The 20,265-nt window shown below is 41.6% G+C and overlaps 1 protein-coding gene across 2 annotated transcripts in view; it reads right to left on the bottom strand.

Annotated features, from left to right (window-relative positions):
- Nucleotides 1-1,481: 1,481 nt before the first annotated feature.
- POLR3B (RNA polymerase III subunit B) overlaps nt 1,482-20,265 on the bottom strand; it is a 150,334-nt gene continuing 131,550 nt past the window's right edge. For both annotated transcript variants that reach the window (XM_003832543.7, XM_003832544.4), the window contains exons 24-28: nt 18,612-18,715; nt 17,850-18,016; nt 13,335-13,448; nt 10,511-10,684; nt 1,482-5,349 (exon numbers count right to left, since the gene is read on the bottom strand). In XM_003832543.7, the coding sequence (XP_003832591.1) occupies nt 5,220-5,349; nt 10,511-10,684; nt 13,335-13,448; nt 17,850-18,016; nt 18,612-18,715 (689 nt within the window). In that variant the 3' untranslated portion in view covers nt 1,482-5,219. The remainder of the gene's footprint in view (nt 5,350-10,510; nt 10,685-13,334; nt 13,449-17,849; nt 18,017-18,611; nt 18,716-20,265) is intronic.

Here is a 20,265-nt window from a genome sequence, read left to right as displayed (position 1 = left end):
TTCTGCACTTGGTCCTAGTTTCCAAACTCTCTCTTCGAAAGGAAACTCAGGGTTTGCCTTTCCTAACCCTTGCCTGATGAAGTTGTACAGTTGTACACTGCCAGTCCTGGCAGCGCTGTTAATAAGGTGTATGATATGATTACTGGTTATCATCAATGAAGACAATAACAAACATTTGTGAACACCTGTTTTGTGCCAGGCACTGTGGTAAGCCCTTTAGATGCATTAACTCATTTAATCTTAAAAATAGCCCCAGGTGTTGGTACTATTATATTCCCTATTTTGAAGATGGGAAAACTAAAAGAACTAACACAATATGTTATATTTGGAGTGACATATCTATTATGTGAAGAGACTGAAACACAGGTTTAGAGCTTGTATTCTTAAACTCTTAAGTCACCTGGTAGATTAAAAAAAAACTTATTAAACAATGATGTACATTCAGAAAGGTAAAAAGTCCTGAGTGAATATGGCTTAATGCATTTTCATAAAATGAACACACCCATGTAATCAGCACTCAGGTCAAAAAAATATTACCAGCATCCTAGAAGCCCCACTCTTGCACCTCTTAGCCATTAGCCACCCCACTCTGCACAGGGAAATCTTATGACTGTTCATATTATATATTAATTTTGCCTATTTTTGAGCTTTAAAGGAATTGATATAGTATGTTTCTTTTGGGATTAACTTTATTTATTTACTTTTTTTTGAGACGGAGTCTCACTCTGTCACCCAGGCTGGAGTGCAGTGGTGCAATCTCAGCTCACTGCAACTTTCGCCTCCCAGGTTCAAGCAATTCTCTTGCCTCAGCCTCCCGAGTAGCTGGGACTACAGGTGCCCACCACCATTCCTGGCTAATGTTTGTATTTTTAGTAGAGACAGGGTTTCACCATGTTGGTCAGGCTGGTCTTGAACTCCTGACGTCAGGTGATCCACCCACCTCCGGCCTCCCAAAGTGCTGGGATTACAGGCATGAGCCACCACACCCCATCTGGGCTTAAATTGTTTTGCCCTATATTATATTTGTGAGATTACCTATGATATTATATGTAGCAGCAGCTCATTTTTCATTGCTGTATAGTATTCCATTGTATCACTGTATTCATCCATTCTCACACTGCTATAAAGATACTACTCAAGACTGGGTAATTTACAAAGGAAAGAGGTTTAATTGACTCACAGTTCTGCATGGCTGTGGAGTCCTCAGGAAACTTAAAATCATGGTAGAAGGGGAAGCAGATGAGTCTTAACACGGAGCAGGCAAGAGAGATAGTGGGAGAGCAAAGAAAACAATTACCATTTATAAAACCATCAGATCTCGTGAGAATTCACTCACTATCACGAGAACAGCATTGGGGAAACTGCCCCCATAATGCAATCACTTCCTTCCCTCAACACGTGGGGGTTACACATCCCTCCCTTGACACGTGCAGATTCCAATTCGAGATGAGATTTGGGTGGGGCATAATAACCAAGCCATATCAATGACCATCCCACAATTTATTCTGTTGTTAATAGGCAGGGATTATTTACAACCTGGGCTACTATAAATAATGCTGCTAGAAACATTTTTGTACACACATACTGATAACACACTCATATTTCTGCTGGCCCACACCTAGGAATGGAATTGCTGAGTATGTTTAGCTTTAATAGAGACTGCCAAGTTCTATCCGTGCTGTTATGAATTGGCAAATGTCTTCAGGGGTATGATGGACTGAACTGTGTGTCCCCAAATTCACAGGTTGCAGCCCTAGCCCGCAGCATGATCCCATTTGGAGACAGGGCCTTTAAGAGAATAATTAAGGTTGAATGAAGACATATGAGTGGGACCCTGATCCAACAGGGCTGGCATCCTAAGAAGTGACACCTGAGCTCACTCACATGCTCCCTTATTGTATACCAAGGAAAGGCCACGTGAGGCTGCAGTGAGAAGGTGGCCACCAGCAGCCAGGAAGAGAGGCCCACTAGACCTAACCCTGTGGACATCTTTTGTCTTGGACTTTTGAGCCTCTTGAAATGTGAGAAAATACATCTCTGTCGTTTAAATCCACCCAGTCAGTGATTTCACATTTTATCAGCTGGAGCTGGCAAATCCAGAAAAGCTGTGAAGAAGCTGAGCTCACTTCAATGTACTTCCTTTCTATATAGGATCTTGACCTCTCTGATCCTGGCATCTGGGCAATTTTGTGCCCACAGTCTTGTCTCCCCAGCCCTTTGATTCTGTCAAAGCTCATGTCAGGGTCACAGCCTCTTCAATGGCTTTGGTGTGGCTTTTCAGCCTCATCCTGTGCCACTTCCAGCCTCGCAAAAGACTGGAGGGAAAAAAGTGCTTTGAGGGTGGTCTGTAAAAGGTTACTCTATCATCACTGGAAAAGAAAATCTAATTATTTATAAACAACTCTTTAAATAAAGTTTAAATAAACTCTTTAAATAAAAAATAACTATTAAAGTTATTTGTAAGTTAATTGTTTTTAACTTACAAATAAATAAAACCGTAGTGGGTCTAGCTTACCAAATCTGGCTGCTTTTTTTTTTTTTTTCCCTAGAGATGGGGTCTTGCTGTGTTGCCCAGGATGGTCTCAAACTCGTAGGCTGAAATGACCTTTTCGCCTCAGCCTCCTGAGTAGCTGGAACTACAAGTGCCTGCTACCATGCCTGGTGTCTGGCTGCTTTTCATTAAAGTATTTCTCAGAGTCAAACAGCTATTCAAATGTGGCAGTTGCTAATTTTTGAGATATCAATCTGATAGAATTTTTTCCTTTAAGGATGTCTCGACTTGAAAACCCATAGTTTCTAGATCTTGTAAACTTAGAATTTCCTAGACACTTAGAAAGGTGACTCCCTCAGAAAGATTAGACTGGCTTGGAATGGTTTCCTGAGAAGGATGTTCACTTATAAAAGATACAACCATTCAAGGGCATCTGAATTTTTTTTAAAAACTATCACTTTTGGTGACTGAAAAATATATAATCACAGATAAAACCAGAACAAAGCCCTGCATGTGAGAATGCCTGGTCCCAAGGCCCTTGCTGTCCCCCTTGTTAGCAGTGAGGCTCTGGGGAGTCACTTAGCTACTCAGGGCGTCAGTTTCTTCATGTATAAAGGGCATACTCACACTTGTGAAGTGTTTCCAAATCTTCAGAGCACTGTTGGCCGCTTTGCCCTGGGCACTCCCTCAGCACTGCCGAGGTTAATCCTCAGCACTGACTGCAGGGCAGTGCTCCATGACCCAGCACACATGTCTTGGCCTCCTCCACTGGACTATGTCCTCGGTCAGGCAGAGGCCCTGTCCTGTTCTTTTATCCTTAGTCCAGTGCCTTGTACGTGGCAGGTACTGAATGATGAACGATGAAGTCCTCCTGCCAGCACCCAGCACACTGCCTTTAACTCTTCCAGCCTGACCCTCTGAGTGTTCACTGAAATGGCGTGTCCCACACTGCAGGGCAACTGCATCTTTGATGGATTTGGGAAGTGGATTTGCTACACGATGTGAGATAATCAGGATCACCCTAGAAAACTCCTTAAAAAGCCCACAAAGTACAGTATGATTGTACATTTAATCCAGTACGGCAATCCTTATGTACCATCAGTTTTGAGAACTATAAGCTAGGTTAAAAAAAGGAATTGGCATAGCAAAGATCTGAACATTCAAACTCCTTTTTGAAATACCTGTTGAAATACATATTGAGGCCAGGCGCAGTGGCTTACACTTGTGATGCCCGCACTTTGGGAGGCCAAGGCGGGCGGATCACTTGAGCTCAGGAGTTCAAGACCAGCCTGGGCAACATCGAAACTCCATCTCTACCAAAAATACAAAAATTAGCTGGGTGTGGTGGCATGCGCCTATAGTCCCAACAACTCAGGAGGCTGAGGTGGGAGGATAGCCTGAGCCCGGGAGATTGAGGCTGCGGTGAGCCGTGATCTTGCCACTGCACTCCAGCCTGGGTGACAGAGTGAGAGACCCTGTCTCAAAAGAAAAAAAAAGAAAAAAGAATACCTATTGAGTCCCTGCCATGAGGGCTGAGGAAGGCCTGCTCACCTGCAGTGTCTTTCATTCTGCTTTCACTGATACCACTCTGACTGTTATACCCACGTGTGTTAGAAATTTTTTATTGTGAAGAAAAAGAAGAAGTGAGGTTGAGTTCTCAAGTCAATGACTAGCCTGGGTCCCTGGAACATCCCTCTTTTGAAACCCAGTACACATTAGCTTGGGATCTTTAAGGGCTTTGAAAAAGTCCTGTGGAATGTTTAACTTGGTTACCCCCAGTTTCTCAACCTTAGTTTGACATAGGAGCTTGATTCTTGTTGGTATATAATACCTATTAATATTCTGTTGAACATCTTCAGTGTGACATGCTGGGAATGAAGTCTTAGGCCATTACTCAAAGTGTTTCTGAATCTGATTTTACAAACAATCCTTAACACAAATGTTTATCTGGCTTTGGGGCAGCAGTTGAGAACAAATTAGAAATGAGTAAGGAAGTCTGTCAGATTAAAAATGAAATGGACAGCTAGCATCCTGGCAGGCATGGAAGGGACAGAGCATGACAAAGCAGCCACGGGGTTAGATTCAGATATTTAACGAATAGTATTGCATGGTACAATCATGCAGGTTCAAAATAATAGCAATTGAGTCCATAGGGGAAGACGACATTCTTGCTTGACAAGGTAGGAACAAATTCATTATATTTCACCAAGACTAAAATTACAAAGTTGGGGTGTGTAAAGGCAAGATTTAATTGTTGGGAAAATTTATCCGAGCCAGCCACCACGACAAAAGCCAGGCTGACCAAATCAAATGGATTCTTTACATCCTCCAAGTTTCAGAAGAATCTTGAATATGGTTAGCCAGAAGATATGGTAAATTTGACCCCAAACATTCGCTTGAAGGAGTAAGGTCTTCTAATGAGTGAACATCAAGAGATCAGCACATAAGTAATAGCTTATTTATCCTTTAGGTCACATCCATCTGTGAATCAAGCAGCCTTGCAGTCCACATGGTCAGCATCTCTCCCATGGCTCGAGGCTCAATGATCAAGGTTGTTTAGCCAGTCTTAGAGTATATAAAAAGCCTCTCCATTTTTTTTTTTTGGTTGTTTTAGAGAGAGAATACGCAAGGGAATTCTTCACAGGAGGAGACGTAGTCCTAAATCCCTTCTGCTTTCCGTTGCATTGGATGTATCACTTGTTCTCTTTAATAATCATTTTTTCCATCCTCATTCATTGTACTTGGACAGTTTTAACCTGGGGATGATGTTCATAGACTGTAGTTCCTGGAAGAGCAGCTTGCAGGCATACGGAATACGGAGGGAAGACACGTGGCAGGATGACTTGCAGTAATGGCACCTGAAACCCAAGTCAGCAAGCGTTAGACAGACAGCAACTCAGAAACAAAGGCCTCCACGTAGGAAGTGAGAATGGTCTCTATAAAGTTCTATTATCATTCTATCAAATTATCTTTCTATTCCTAAGTGTTCAGTTGCACTATCATATAAGTACATATGTGCCCAGAAAAAAAAGAAACATCCAAGGAAGCAAAAGAAAAGAGGAAACAAACACCATTCCCTCCAGTGTTTAAAGCATGCAAGTTGAGTCAGTTGTTACCACACATCTAGCCCTTTCTCCTTAAAATGTAAAACATTTGCCAATATACTGTTTTGAAAGAGCTCCAGAAATCTGAACCATTGGGAAATTTACTCAGATTTAATTTTTTTTCATTGTTTAAAGAGTTTTAAACCAATTCAATCAATCTCCATGTATTTGATAAGCATCAACTATACTAGCAGTATATTATTCTAGGCAAGGCGCTCAACAATTATAACTTGGTTTCTGTCACTGAGATACATAAAGTCTGATGGAAAAGACAAGACTTTTGAATAGGACAGTGGTATTCAATCAAATGGTAACTTGTCTAGTGCTCTTTAGGCTTGGTGATTTCTATGAGTGTTGGAGGTACTATACTTACAACATGTTGTCCCTTGTGCAAAACTAAGAAATGTGTGTATGTGTGCATGTGCACATATGTTCCCACTTAACCCTAGCAACAACAGTCCATGTTCCTAACCACTTTGCCTCATATTCCAATTAGGACTTTATTTTCTCTTCTTTCTGGAAGAGCTGGTAAACTGAACTTAGTTCTTAATCAATGGCTACAACTGTAGAAGGGTCCCTGGGGAGAAAGTGAATTATTCTTTCAGGTTTCAGACCAAAATACGACCTTACCCTACACCTCAAGGGTCCGCAGCAGCTAGGACAGTAGGTATCCAGTACAAATCCTGACTCTTAACAGGTAGAAAACTAGGTCCTCACAGTTAACGAGGAGGAAAATGAGTCCAAGAAGAATAGCAACTGAGGCTTGGAAGATCTGGTGCTGACCAGGAATTGAAGGGGGATTCCTTAGTGAACAAAGGATTGGCCATTCTGGAGGGCAGTAAGACAGTGTGTGTAAAAACTGTAAATGTGCATATTCTTTGATTTTGTAATCCCAAAAGTGGCAAAGGTATGTGCACAAGAATGCTGACAGCCACACTATTTATAACAGCATAAGGTGAGACTATGCAAATGTCCACTGGGACATTTAGATAGAAGAAGACTGTGAAGCCATTAGACCTGCTGTTGTGGACACACATTTATTGAAATGGAAGGTGTATAGGACAAACTGTGAGGTGAAAAAAGCAGTTTGTTGATCAGCATGGTCCCAAGGGGGCCCTCAAACAAGTTTTGTAAGTGTATGGAGCCCCCAAAATCATACGTAAAATTTTAAGTTTTTGTGTGTATATTTGTATTTTTCTGCCCTTATCAGAATCTTGAAAGAGTCACCAAAATGTTAATAGTGGTCATCTCTGGGTGGTGGGAATTAATGTGACTCACTTTATATTTGTGGTAACTTTTGAATGTTTTACAATGAGCAGGGATCATTTTTGCAATCAGTAAAATAAAGCTTGTATTATTTTAGAAAAGAAAAGCAAGAACTGAGGCTGAGAATGTGCACGTGGTGGTGGTAACTATGCAGACAGAGTTTCCTGAGGAGGAGAATGGGAGAAGACTAACCCTCACAAATGCACAGTTGATGTTATGATGAGGGGACGCAGGGTGCTTAACCTGTATTTGATCCGTTAACAGTACAAATACAAACTTGGTGAGTTACTTTTTCTTAAAAGATTATCTAAAGACCTATTTAATGCATTCGAGTTCAAAAATTATGTTTTTAATGTGCTTGGGTTGATGTAATTTATCTAGGAATCGTGTTCATGCTTTCATTAAATTGGGGAAATGCATTTAACGGGGGTACCTTTTGCTTCTTCTCCTGACTAGTACATTACCCAATGACTCCGATCCAAGCTAATCTATTTTAAATTTCCATATGTACTGATTCATATTCCAGAAAGCCCTTTAATCTTCTCTATTATTAAATACTTCTCCATCATTTAAAATGTTCCAACGTGCGTGTGTGTGTATAAAACCTTACCTTACCTTGTATCTGAACAATTTGCAAAGGTAGAAACTTGACGTGAACAACAATAAAATGAACGGCTTTTTTAGGGCAAAGGTAGCAAAAAGGGGAGGCTGTGGCTTCACACGAGAAATGACTGTCCAGTGAAACATCCTCTATGAGCTAATTATCTTAATAGGGATTTTCTTCTTCCTGAAGCCTTCCTTTTGGACCTCTCTTTTGTGACTTATGCCCTTAGTGTCTTCTGTAGAACAACAGTCGTGCTGTAAACATCCCCATAGCAATGCCTCACTAATGTGCAAATCCCTGACAAAAGGCCAGTTTCAAGGTTCCGAACTGCTCTAATTACCTAGCCTTCATTGTGTGGCTCATTAAAGAGCGACTTCCTCCAACGACGCCCATGCTCCCTCCCACTCAACCCAGCACACATGATCAGGTAATGATGGGAAAAATGACAGCATCATTACGCTCCTCGGCCAGAAAGCAGCACCCGAGGCAGCGGCTAGACTACTAGAATGGATTAGGATTTTTTTCTGTTGGCAACAAGGGTATAAGTAGGCCACTCAAAATCAGACATACAGTATATATTGAGGTCTGTTTAATTACAGTAAAGACCCTCAAACTGTATAACCTGATTTAGTCCTCTTTCAAAGGATTTCAAATACAATACACACGGAATACATACACTTCAAAATCAGACACTGCCATCAGATGCTCTCTAAATGAGACAGAAATGAAGCAGGAAAGAAGATATACATTTAGCAGAATAATGCTGAAGGATCAATCGCTGCTTACAGGTCTTCTTGCTTACATTACCTTCCCTGGGTAACCAGTGGCGGAGAGGGGAAGGTTTTCAAAGCACATAAGTGAATCGGGTTGACTGTTTTCTTTTTTCTCCGGGGGTGGGGAGAGGGAGGAAGAATGCAAGGGGAGGAAGAGAAAAGGAAACTCTTTTTGAAGTTCCATGACCTCTATTTTTAATGACGTGATTCTTCTGTACCATCCTTTCAAAGTAAATTATTTAAAAATCCTTGTGTCAAATTTGAAGATTTAAGCATAGTGGAACTAGGATCCAGGCATCTTCCTATTACATGATTTCTTTTTTTTCTTTTTGGTTGCACAGCCCAGACTATAAAAAGCAAGCTCAATATGCATTTCAAAAGACAAATAGACATCTCAGGACTGAAGCAAACCCCCATCTCATTCATATAAGAAAGAGCTAGGCTTATCCTTGGAATCATGTCACCTCTGCAACCTTATGAAAGATGAACCGCAAATGGCCACCTCTTCTGTTAGTTTTTAAAGTGAAATGATCTCCTTACAGACGAGAGTCTTCACCAAAATCATGAAATAACTGGCCAGAAAGTTTTGACATTTATCTGGCAAGGGATACACTGCGTTTTAAGGAGCCCACTTGTTCAACTTGTGATTGGCTTTTTCCAACTTAGAAATTAGTAGCTCAGGATGGCAAGAAGTTCAGGCTCTGTCTGGAAGGAAACTACGATGGGGACTCAATGGGGAAAAGGTGGCCCACAAATTCCTCAAACCCCAGCAATGAATGCTATTTGGGCCTAACTATATCTTGGGGATGGCCCCTATCTAGAGAAAAGGCACTCTGGGGAGGGCAGGTGAGGGGCAATGAGGGGGTGAGGCTAGAAGCTCTGTAGCTTGTGTCTTAGATCTTGTTGGACCTTGCCTCTGCTTGAAAAGTAAGTAAAGAACTCACTTTTGGCTGGGCATGGTAGCTCATGCCTATAAATCCCAGCACTTTGGGAGGGATCACTTGAGCCCAGGAGTTTGAGACAAGCCTGGGCAATATGGTGAAACCCTGTCTCTACAAAACATACAAAAGTTAGTCAGGCGTGGTGGTGTGAGCCTGAAGTCCCAGCTACTCAGGGGACTGAGGTGAGAGGATCGCTTGAGCCTGGGAGGTTGAGGCTGCAGTGAGCCGAGATCACACCACCGCACTGCAGCCTGGGTGACAGAGTGAGACTCTGTCTTGAAACAAACAAAAACCAAAAACAAAATAAAAAACCCCTTGCTTTTGGGGAACTATGGATTCTCTTGCCTACAGGAGTGTTTTAGGAATAACCCTAAGTGAGCTTTTTGTTCTCTGGTGACAGAGTGGAATCATTACAAATAGGAAAGGTGGTGCAACTGCACAAAAACAAAAAACATCCAGCATCATCTTTTAAGGTGACCTTTGTGTACCAAATGCTACACAGAAATTATAAACTTTACAAATGACATGATTTACTTATTGGCAATCCTACAAATGCAGGGTATCATTCAACCAGTATTTTTTTATGAAGCATCTACCAGGTCCCAGGCTGGAGAAATGAGGGTAAACATGACAGGATGCAATCAGAATGAACTAGAAGATAAGCTCCTTGGGAGCAGCCATCATCTGTCTTGTTCACTGCTGCATTTCTGGGGCCTAGAACAGTGTCTGACACTTAGCAGATACTTACTACATGTTTGCTGAATAAATTACTGAGACAGACCCGGTTTCTGCCCTCACAGAATCTACAGTACAAGTGTGAAGCAGCTAGCCATGGCAGAGAGAGTACAGACAAGGGGGCAGGGTACCAGGTCATCTTGGTCTTGGCTCTTGGCTCTGTCACCAATTTGCTATAAGACCTGGGGCAGCATCCCTGGCTCTTTGGGTCTGAAGTTACAAATGAAAGCATTCGATGTAATCTTCCCTAAAGAGTTTCTTTAACACACTGTGATTCTAACACCCGACAATGCATCTGTAGGATTTTCACAGGCAAATAGTGTTATAAAAAGTACCTGAGAGAATATTTAAAAGGAGGTAAAGTTTGTACTCCTTGGGAGCTTAGCCTCTAGTTGTGTAGGAAGTAGATCATGATGTAGACAAATGAGACATGTACACAGAGTATCCCCAATGACAGGAATACATGCATGAGGGAGGGTATGCTAGTGATCACAGACAGAGGCTGGAGAATATGCGGATAGGATCCAGGGTCAATTCTTGAGCTGTGATTTAAGAGGCAAGGGGTGTGGTATGGGAGACATATGGTATCCACTTACCAGCCAGAATACCCCAGAAGTCCACACTGCCCACAGACATCAACCTCAAAGGCATCACTTGAAATCATTAGTCTCTCTAGCAAAAGCATACTGGCTCCATAACCAATTAAACAGTCACGTTCCATTTCCCCGAGACGCAAGCCACCATCACGAGACCGTCCTTCAGTGGGTTGCCTTTGAAACAAGTTATTAGACAAATATGTTATTATTCTGTTAAACAAACAAAGAGGTAGCATCACATGCTGGCAGAGAGCACGAGGCTTTGGAGCAGGGCTCATCTGGATCCAAATCAATAACTGGACAGGGACCTTGAACACGCTGCTTAGCCTCATTTGTAAAAGTGCATAAGCACACCTATCCCAAAGAGCCTCAATTGAGAAAAGATGTAATATTGATGGTTGTTATGGTTAAATGAATATATAATTGCATAATATCATATGATGTAATAACATATTAATATATAATCACAGAAAACACCATTACTATTACCATCACTATCATTATTATTAGGACAGCAGAGTTTTCAAATCAGGAAACAATGTCTTTAAGTATTTTCAAAGAGTCTCAGTATTCTATTATTTAAAAGCAGAAAAACTAAGCAGAATAGACTGTGGGGGAAACCTGGATCCTCCAGTAGCTGCTGCCAGAGCTGTTAGCCTCTTGAATGGATTCCCTGTGGTTTATATGCTGGGCTTGAGAATACTTTAAGAGGTTCAGAATCCAGGACCCAGAGGTGTAGCTAAAATTAGGGGGATCTGAACAATTTAGGCAACCCCATGTAGGCATGGATCACAGAAATTATTTGGGGGGAAAAAAAAAGCAAGCTCCCTGGCAGGCTTCTTAAAGGTAATCTTTGAGCAGGGGTGACCATACACCCCTTGTTTGCTGTATTCCATAGCATCTTTTAATCTTTGTTGTTGCTGCCAGTCTCCCAAAGAATTAAGAAGGTGAACACAGGGTATGCCAACACATACTGAAATTTTAAGATTTTTTAAATTGTTGTGGTTGAGTTTCAATGTGAAATCAAAGAAGTTGTAGATTACTTGTTGAAAGGAAATATACACATGAATAACTTACACATAGGTCTAAATAAACACATTATAGTGGAAACTTCATAACTGAGCACATCTATACATTTTTATCTGCCGGTAGAAACACAAATGGGTAGTTGCTCCCTTCACTTGAGGTCAGTGAACAAGGTAAAGGTAGACAGACCACATGTGGACAGAATCCAATACTTGGATTTTAACCAACTAAGATAACCAACTACAGACAAACACACTCGAGGCAGTCTTCATATGGAAGAGACAAAAGTTACCAAAGTAATAACTTTTTCTACACAACAAAGCAAAATATAGGAAATAACTGCTTTGACATTTATGTTACTCTGAAACAGTTTTTGGATGTTGTAACTGAAATGGAAGTTTAGGAGGGGACAGCATTTAGGGAAGAAACACATCTAACCCAATTACGGTACCATTGCTGAGGTGATTATTGTCTTGAGAATCAACTTCTCTTCCCTCTTTGCAGTTTTAAGCACACATATGTCTATCATTTCAACAGACATGTGCATGTGCTCAGTTTTAAATGGTCAAAGAATTGAGTCAACTACACCTCTCCCTTGGCTTAAAAAAAAAATGAAACCCCAAGCATGAGCTGCCTCATCCTTGCCCCTTCTCTACATTGTTACATCCAGGCAGTGCTCAGTAGCACTGAAAGTGGGGAGGGAACTGGATGCTTGCTGATGCCACCTGTGGATGGGCGCTGTACACATTCTGTATTCACACTCTTGACATTCACTGGCACCTGTTAAGTAGGTACTATTGTCTCCACTTTAAATATGAGAAATGCTTAAGCTGTGCATTTCATCAGACTGTGGTCATCAGTGATCTGTCCAAGGCTTGTGACGGAATGAAAAGGTGGAGATGAGATCACAGCCTTGTCTGTCTGACTCCAAGGCCTGGGTTCCCTCCCCTAGCCCAGGGTTCCTCAACCTCGGCACGGCTGACATACTGAGCTGGGTAACTCTGTTGTAGGGGGCTGTCCTTGCAGCATCCCTGGCCTCTCCCTACTAGATGCCAGTAGCTACTTCCCCAGCACCAAGTTGGGACATCTGAAAATGTTTCCAGATGTTGTTAAATGTCCCCTGGGAGGCAAAATCATCCCTGGCTGAGAATCACTGCCCTCGACTATGCATCTCCAACTGGAAAAAGTAGCACTAAGAACATGTGAAACTTAGTAGCTATAATTCTCTTTCCCAAGAAATTTATCCATGCATTAACACACAGACATTGTGCTTGGGATTGAGGGTACACCTGTGAATGGGGCACATGTGGCCCCTAACCTCCTCTAGCTTACTCAAATAAGTCTGCAAGTGGAGGTACTTTATGCTTCAATAACATTAATTTTAAAAAACTCCAGTTGTGGTTTATGCTACCAAATAATGTCTGCATGTGTCTTCTGTGTACACATGGGTACATGCAAGTATATCAATGTGTGTGTGGGTATATACATACACATCTTCTTGTATGGACCTTTATAAATAGGACCATATTTGCAGACATTTACACAGTAAATAGTTGTGTTAGGAGTCCACTGGCAAGACCTATGGTGGGTTTGCTCTTGAGCTTGTGAAATATTTTTTAATTGGCTGCTACTTTTTCATTTTAATCATACATATATGATTTTCTTAATGCCAAACTTGCCAAATTTTGACATCTCAGGAAAACAGAAATTTTGTTGAGTCTGCTTTTTGCCATATCTGGAAAATACAAGGTGGACTTGACTGCATTATCAATTCTTTTTGTAAGTACTTTTCTCTTACCTGGTAAGGACGGCTCGTGGGCCCCGGGCCCGGGCATGCATTTTATCCAGCACCATGTGTTTCAGCTTCTGATAGTACACGGGGCCAAAATAGATGTATGCTTCTAAGGGCTCACTGAAAGAAAGATCAATTGTTGTGGGTTAAGAAACTAAGTTTGGGCTAACAAGAGACAGCCTTTGGACCCATCACTGGCAGGTCCTTACTCATTTATGACTGACTGGATAAGAATGATTTTCAGTCTGTAGTGAATGAAAAGACTAGTTGTAAAAATATGAAAAGTACCATAGCTATATTTAAAGATAAATGGCTTTACAAAGAAATAGACATTTAAACAGGTTGGGAAACAGTGTGTATGGGATGATCTCTCCTTCAGGATGACCTCCCTGGTCAGGCCACCATCCTTTCTTCCTTGGGCTACCACAGATAATCTTCTAATTAATCTCCCTGCTTCCACTCTCATCCCTCAACAATCTACTCTTTGCATAAAAAGTCAGGGGGATGCCTTCTAAAATGTAAATCACAACAGGTCATTCTTCTGTCCTGAACTCACCAATGGTTTCCCATCATACTTGGAATCTGTATTGCCAACATTCTATATTATGGCCACATGGTGAGACATACTCCAGTTCCTGCACACCTCACTGTTTCCTATTCCAGTGTCCCGCCAGTCACTCTACTCCAACAACACTGGCCTCTTCATTACTCCTCAAATGGAGCAAGCCTGTTCCTCTCTTGGGGCCTCTGACTTACCGTTTCCTTTGCCTGAAACACTCTCCCGCCAGGTACTCAGATGGCTCTGTCAAACATTTCACCTGCTCAGAGAGACTTTCACTGAATACCACATCTAAAGAAGTCCTCCTCCCACCTGGCATCGTCACTCCGGCCCTGTCTCAACCTGACCCTTTGGCGCACTTGCCCCTTTTGATACCGTGGTGTACATTTATTATCTCTCGGATTACTGCCTGTCTTCCCCACTAGAAGTAACTCTGCAAGGATAAGCACTTTGTCTCCTTTGTCACGGTGGCTCCAGCACCTGTGACCCTGCCTGGCACACAACTGGTACTCAATAAATGTCTATTACATAACTGCTTCAATGAATCTTTAGAAAGTCTGTAATAAGAGTTTAAGAAGAGGGTGAATATATATGTACTTTGACAGAAGAAACCTTTTCTCATTAATCTGGAGCAAGAACAACCAGAGAACTGATGTCTTAAAAAAATTTTTTTTAACTGCCTCAAACTTTCTTCTTCAAAGGGAAGGAAGCAACTACCATGTGCTACTTAATCCACACAACGATCCAGGGAGGAAGAACTGTCACCTCTATTTTGAAGATGAAGAAATGGACACAGAGAGCCCGAGAGGTCAGATAAGAACTGGTGAGTGGTGCAGTGAGGGTTCAAATCCAGGGCTCTCCCTGCAACACCGGTCTGATTTGGAACAAGTAAACTCTGGGGTACAGCATGATGTAAAAGTAGAAAAAGTAAAGGAAACAACAGACACAGCAGAGAGGCAAAGGAAAAGCTTGGCCACTGCTTGCTCGGTGTCCCTGATCACACTCTCAGCATCCTGAACCAAGGCTTTTGTGGTCATCAGGCCATTCTGCTGACTTCAGCACAACCTGGTTCTTGGAAGACACAGAGTGGAGTGGAAGGCACAATGGAGAGGGTATTAAGAGACCCTGTCCTTGTCTTGGTTTTGTCACATAGTAAAGTAATTACATGACCTCTCTAGCTGAGTGTTCTTAGTTGTACAAGAAGGCGGTCAGAACAAGATTCTTTCCTGCTCTAACAGTGAATGATTCTATTCCTCAATGGTAGGGTTGCTCATGGTAGAATTTATGACACTCGGTTACCCAATGCTATTCCATCATCCACAGAGTAAAGCCATATGCAATTTTTCCTCCTACCTATGTTCAAGAATGAACAAAAAGTGAAAGCTGGTGGTGATATATTTAAATACCCTCGGGAATTTTCAACTAAACAGTGCTTCTCAGATTTTGTCACTGAAATAAATGGCAAAGAAAGGAAAACTCTGGCTGGGGGCATAGGGGAAGGCAGTGTGGACTGGGATATAGACTAACCATTGTCTACGGCAAGCAGGATATAACCCATCCAATTCTTTCAGTACAAATTATGTTCACGAAGGTCCACCAAATTGATCCTATGGTTTTGCACTTTCTGGTCAACATCTGGCCAAAAATGTGCCTTATTTCTGGGTGGAGAAGTGAAGAGAAGGTTAATGAATTTAGCAATGACAACTATGTTTTCTGAAATGGTCACAATTATTTTATTGAACCATTTCTGAAATGGTCCATTAGTCTTTTCCTGTAATGTGCTTTTCTATAACATCTCAGGTATGATACACCTAAGAAATCCATATTATTATAGTTTTAATAGGCAATTTTTAAAAGCACTCCACATTTTTAATAGATAGAGGCTTTAACAATTTCAATCACATCTGGAGAGTCTATTTGCAGCACTAAAATCAAGCTCTGTTCTTACATTTGCTTCCATGCTGAGTTTCACTAGTGTTCAAGTGGTTTAAAACCTTAGGGCGTGGTAGCTCACGCCTGTAATCCCAGCACTTTGGGAGGCCGAGGCGGGTGGATCATTTGAGGTCAGGAGTTCGAGACCAGCCTGGCCAACTTGGCGAAACCCCGTCTCTACTCAAAATACAAAAACTAGCTGGGCGTGGTGGTCTGCGCCTGTAGTCCCAACTACTTGGGAGGCTGAGGCAGGAGAATTGCTTGAACCCCCCCGGGAAGCAGAGGTTGCAGTGAGCTGAGACAGCGCCATTGCACTCCAGCCTGGGCAACAAGAGCGAAGCTCTGTCTCAAAAAAAAAAAAACAAAAACCCAAAAAACAAAAAAAACTCCCAAAACCAAACAAAAAACAACACCCAGAAGAACACTATAAACACTAGGTCCTGGAGTTTTATCTGGCATTAAATACCTAAGTGTGTCTTAATTTAGGCAACTAATTTGAACTTTTAAAAACCATGATGATTCCAGCTTCAGAACCTTGTCATTCACGATCATTGCAGAGATCTGTTTCTCACAGGTTAACACAAGCTCCCAAGCCTGGTCGCCTGGCTCTTCTTCCCCCCCACCCTCACCTCGGGCTGCTGGTACTGCCTCTTCACTGCACCGCAGCCAGGCTGCCCTCTTCCTGTTCCCTGAACTTACCAAGCTCTTTCCCTGGCAAAGTGTCAAACATAACTTTTCCTCTCCCTTAAACACTCTTCGAATGCCCTATCCTTCTCACCCTTTATCTCTCAGCTGAAATATCATAGCCAGTTCCTCACAGGGCCTTCTCACCCACTCTGTCTTCATTTTGGTGAGAGCTATATGTACTTGTATTTATTTGTCTGCATTCCTTTTTTCAATAAATGTTTACGGAGTGCCTGCTGTGTGTCAGGCCCTGTGCTATGCCCTGGAAACAGAACAGTAAACAAAACAGACCAGCCCTGCTTTCATGGAGGTTACATTCTAGATGGGGAGACAGGCAATAGTATTACTATGTAGTATATTTGAAAATGGTCAGTGCTACAGGGAAAATAAAGCAGCAAATGGGCAGTATGGGGTTATAGTTTTAAATTAGATGGTAACAGTAGGCCCTACTGAGAAGTTACCTTGTGTCTATTATTTTTTAATGTCTAGCAACACACCTAAACGGTCAGCTCCATAGAACTAGGACCATGTCTACTGTATTTATTGGTATATACTCAGTGCCTAGCACATATTAGGTAGGTGCTTAGCACATCTTTAGTGAACACATGCACAAATGTTAGGCCTTGGTCTATCTGTCAAAGCATTTATTATTCTGATACTCATCACATAATTGCAGGGAAAGTTCAACAGTTAAAGGAAAACTTTGCATTATATGTAATTGATGTGTTCCTTAAAAGTAGGCATAGGGTAGAAATCATATTTTGGTAAATTAAATCTTTTCTACTTTATATTTTTTGAGACGAGGTCTCACTATATTGCCCAGGCTAGCCTCAAACTCCTGGGCGATCCACCAGCTTTGGCCTACCAAAAATCTACTTTCCAAATTATAATCTTACCAGTACAAACAGCACTCCTCAATTGTTAGTTTTCTAAAGTCAGATTTTCTTGTATCCAGTTTCTTAAAAAAATAAAGCTTAAGGCATATAGCCTTAATGCTTACATCTTAAGGCAGGGGTGTCCGATCTTTTGGCTTCCCTGGGTCATACGGGAAGAAGAAGAATTGTCTTGGGCCACACATAAAATACGCTAACACAAATGATAGCTGATGAGCTAAAAAAAAAAAAATTTTTTTTTTTTTTAAATCATGAAAAACTCTCATAATGTTTTTAAAAAAAGTTTATGAATTTGTGTCAGACCGCATTCGAAGCCGTCCTGGGCCACATGCCGCCCACGGGCTGTACAAGCTTGCCTGAAGGTATACTTAATAGAGTATACCTTAAGGCTTTGTCTCCCCTATCCTAGTAAAACCATTCTTTTTCTTTAAAATAGTTCAATCGCATGCTTACCCTGTGATGCCGGATGTAACATAGTCTTTCCCCAAGTAGTTATAACCATGGCGAACGAGGTCCTCACACACATCCTTCACTTTACTGCCTCCAAACGCAGTGCCGTAGTGGAATCTGCCGTCCAGCACACCGGCCTTGCCAGCCAGCAGCTCAATGAGCTTCCCCACCTGCGGGATGTGAACAAATTAAGTGAGCACCTCCCTGTGGCACAAGCACTCTCTCTGCTTATTTATCTCCAGCTCATTTCCCCACGACCACTATTAATAACAGTAATAAATTAATAGAAGCAGTATTTAAGCTTGACATGTGTGATCTAATTTTACGCCTCTCAATACCCCTATATGAGATAGGTCCTATATTTCTTCATTTTACAGATGAAGAAACTGAAGTACGGGAAGGATAAGCAACTTGTCCAAGGCCACACAGCTGGTAAGAGGTGGAGCCAGGATCACCAAAAATAATCACTGAAAGGGAGATCCATTTAGGTTCAAGACAAGGGGTTATCTTTTGCTGAGGGGTAAATTCATCACTCAGAAGACTCCACTATCAAAGGGAGGTATAGACGTGCTCCTCATTCTTTATGTAGAGGGGAGTGGCCCAGAATCGTTAGGGGCTGGAAGCCTGTTTATCTGGCAAGGGGCAAAACAGCTCTACCTGAAAAAACAGCTTCAGAGTCCTCGTCACCTCCACTCACTCTAACTAAACTAACTGCCTGCTTCTTCCTTAAAGGCAGTGCCTCTGAAAAACCTACAGGTCACTGACCGTCATTCGTGATGGGAAGCCGTGTGGGTTCATGATGATGTCCGGACAGATGCCAGAATCACAAAATGGCATGTCTTCCTGGGGGACGATCAAGCCACAAACACCTGGGGGAGAGAAGATTTCATGCCACATAAAGCAAGTTGGCAGAAAGGAAGAATACAGTACTTAATTGGGATCTCCCCGCTGCTATCTCTATTTCCACTGCTCTAAAATCTTCCCCATGGCCTCTATCAAGAGCAACAAAAGTGATTTTCAACAATCCTGCTTGACAAACAGTTCAAAAACGACTCTCCTTGCGAAAGGCACTGCAGCCTGTGGACTGTGCTGCCGGCATAGCACACAATGGTGCTGTTGGGCTGCCTGCCCACCCTCCTGTGCCACAGAGACTGAAGAGCAGCAGCTTCACTGGACCCCAGGCCTGTGGCCATACCTGAAGCTTTAAGTCAGCAGCAGTTTTGCTCCTCATTAGCTAGTTCGTGATCTCCTGGGTTCTACAACCGAGTTATAGGAATCCAAGTTCTCTGACCCCCAAACACAGAAATGATTGGATGAGGAGTGTGCTTACAATGTGGTTTGAAAAACCAGTGACAAGAAGTACCTGTGTGTGGCTGATGTGCTAACAGGTCCACCTATATAGGCTGCAGTGCTCTGGCTGGTTGGCTGATTTTTGCCGGGGCTTCCCCTGGCTGAGTCTAAACTGCCCAAAGGAATTTTAATTCCTATAGCTTACAGCCCATTAGGAAAGTGATCTTTGATTGAAATTGTAAAGTTGAACAAGAAAATTAAATACCAAATCGTTCTTGGAAAAAAAAGGCTAGAATTAGAAATGGAATTCTAAGAATGAAAACAACAAAACAAAAATCTACCAACTCTATACACTACTAATATTCTCTTAAATTAATTCCCTTAATATTATTCTAACCTATAGGGGATTTTGTTGCTAAATAGTTTTTCATTCCTCTGATTTTTTTGGGAAGAGGAGTGGGAATAGAATTTAGATTGTTAACTACAATCTCCATAATTTAGAATTGTACAGTGTCATTGGACTAAGAAAACAAACACTTTTACATTGGTAGTAAAAGATAAAATTCCTTTTCTCTGTGTGTAAAGTTATTAACTATCTGCCCCTATTGCAAAGAAACTGCTCTCAAATATTTCATTCAATTTGATTCTATGTAATTATTCAAACTATTTCAATAGTTTGCGATTTGTTGTAATCACCAGGAGCTAAAGTCAAAAGAAAAAGAATGCCATTTGCCTATGTAATACTGGTTATTAATATTCTGATTTATTGTAGCTGACAACAATATGGATATTGTGGAGTTGAATTCTAGAGCATGTAGTTAGTTTAAATTGGCTTTTGGGTTAAAATGGTATTGTTTATTATAAATATATGCTTTCCTACATGAAGAACAGAAACAATCATTCAGTTCACTTTATTTCAAATTCAGCTACAATGTGTTAGAATTTCAATCAAGCAGAGTGTGTGAGCCTTCTTTCTTCCCTCCAAAAATCCATCTTATCCACACTGAAATTATCTGACAAAACCCTAGGGCTACTGGGAAATCTACTTTGAAAGAGATCAAATTGTAAATCTAGGTGCACCGACAACAACATTGTTCAGCAGTGAACAAAATGTTAAAAATGGCAATCC

The sequence above is a fragment of the Pan paniscus genome, chromosome 10 (genome assembly GCF_029289425.2).
Source record: "Pan paniscus chromosome 10, NHGRI_mPanPan1-v2.0_pri, whole genome shotgun sequence".
In the NCBI taxonomy this organism is placed as follows: Eukaryota; Metazoa; Chordata; class Mammalia; order Primates; family Hominidae; genus Pan; species Pan paniscus.
This window is presented reverse-complemented; position numbering and strand designations above follow the sequence as displayed.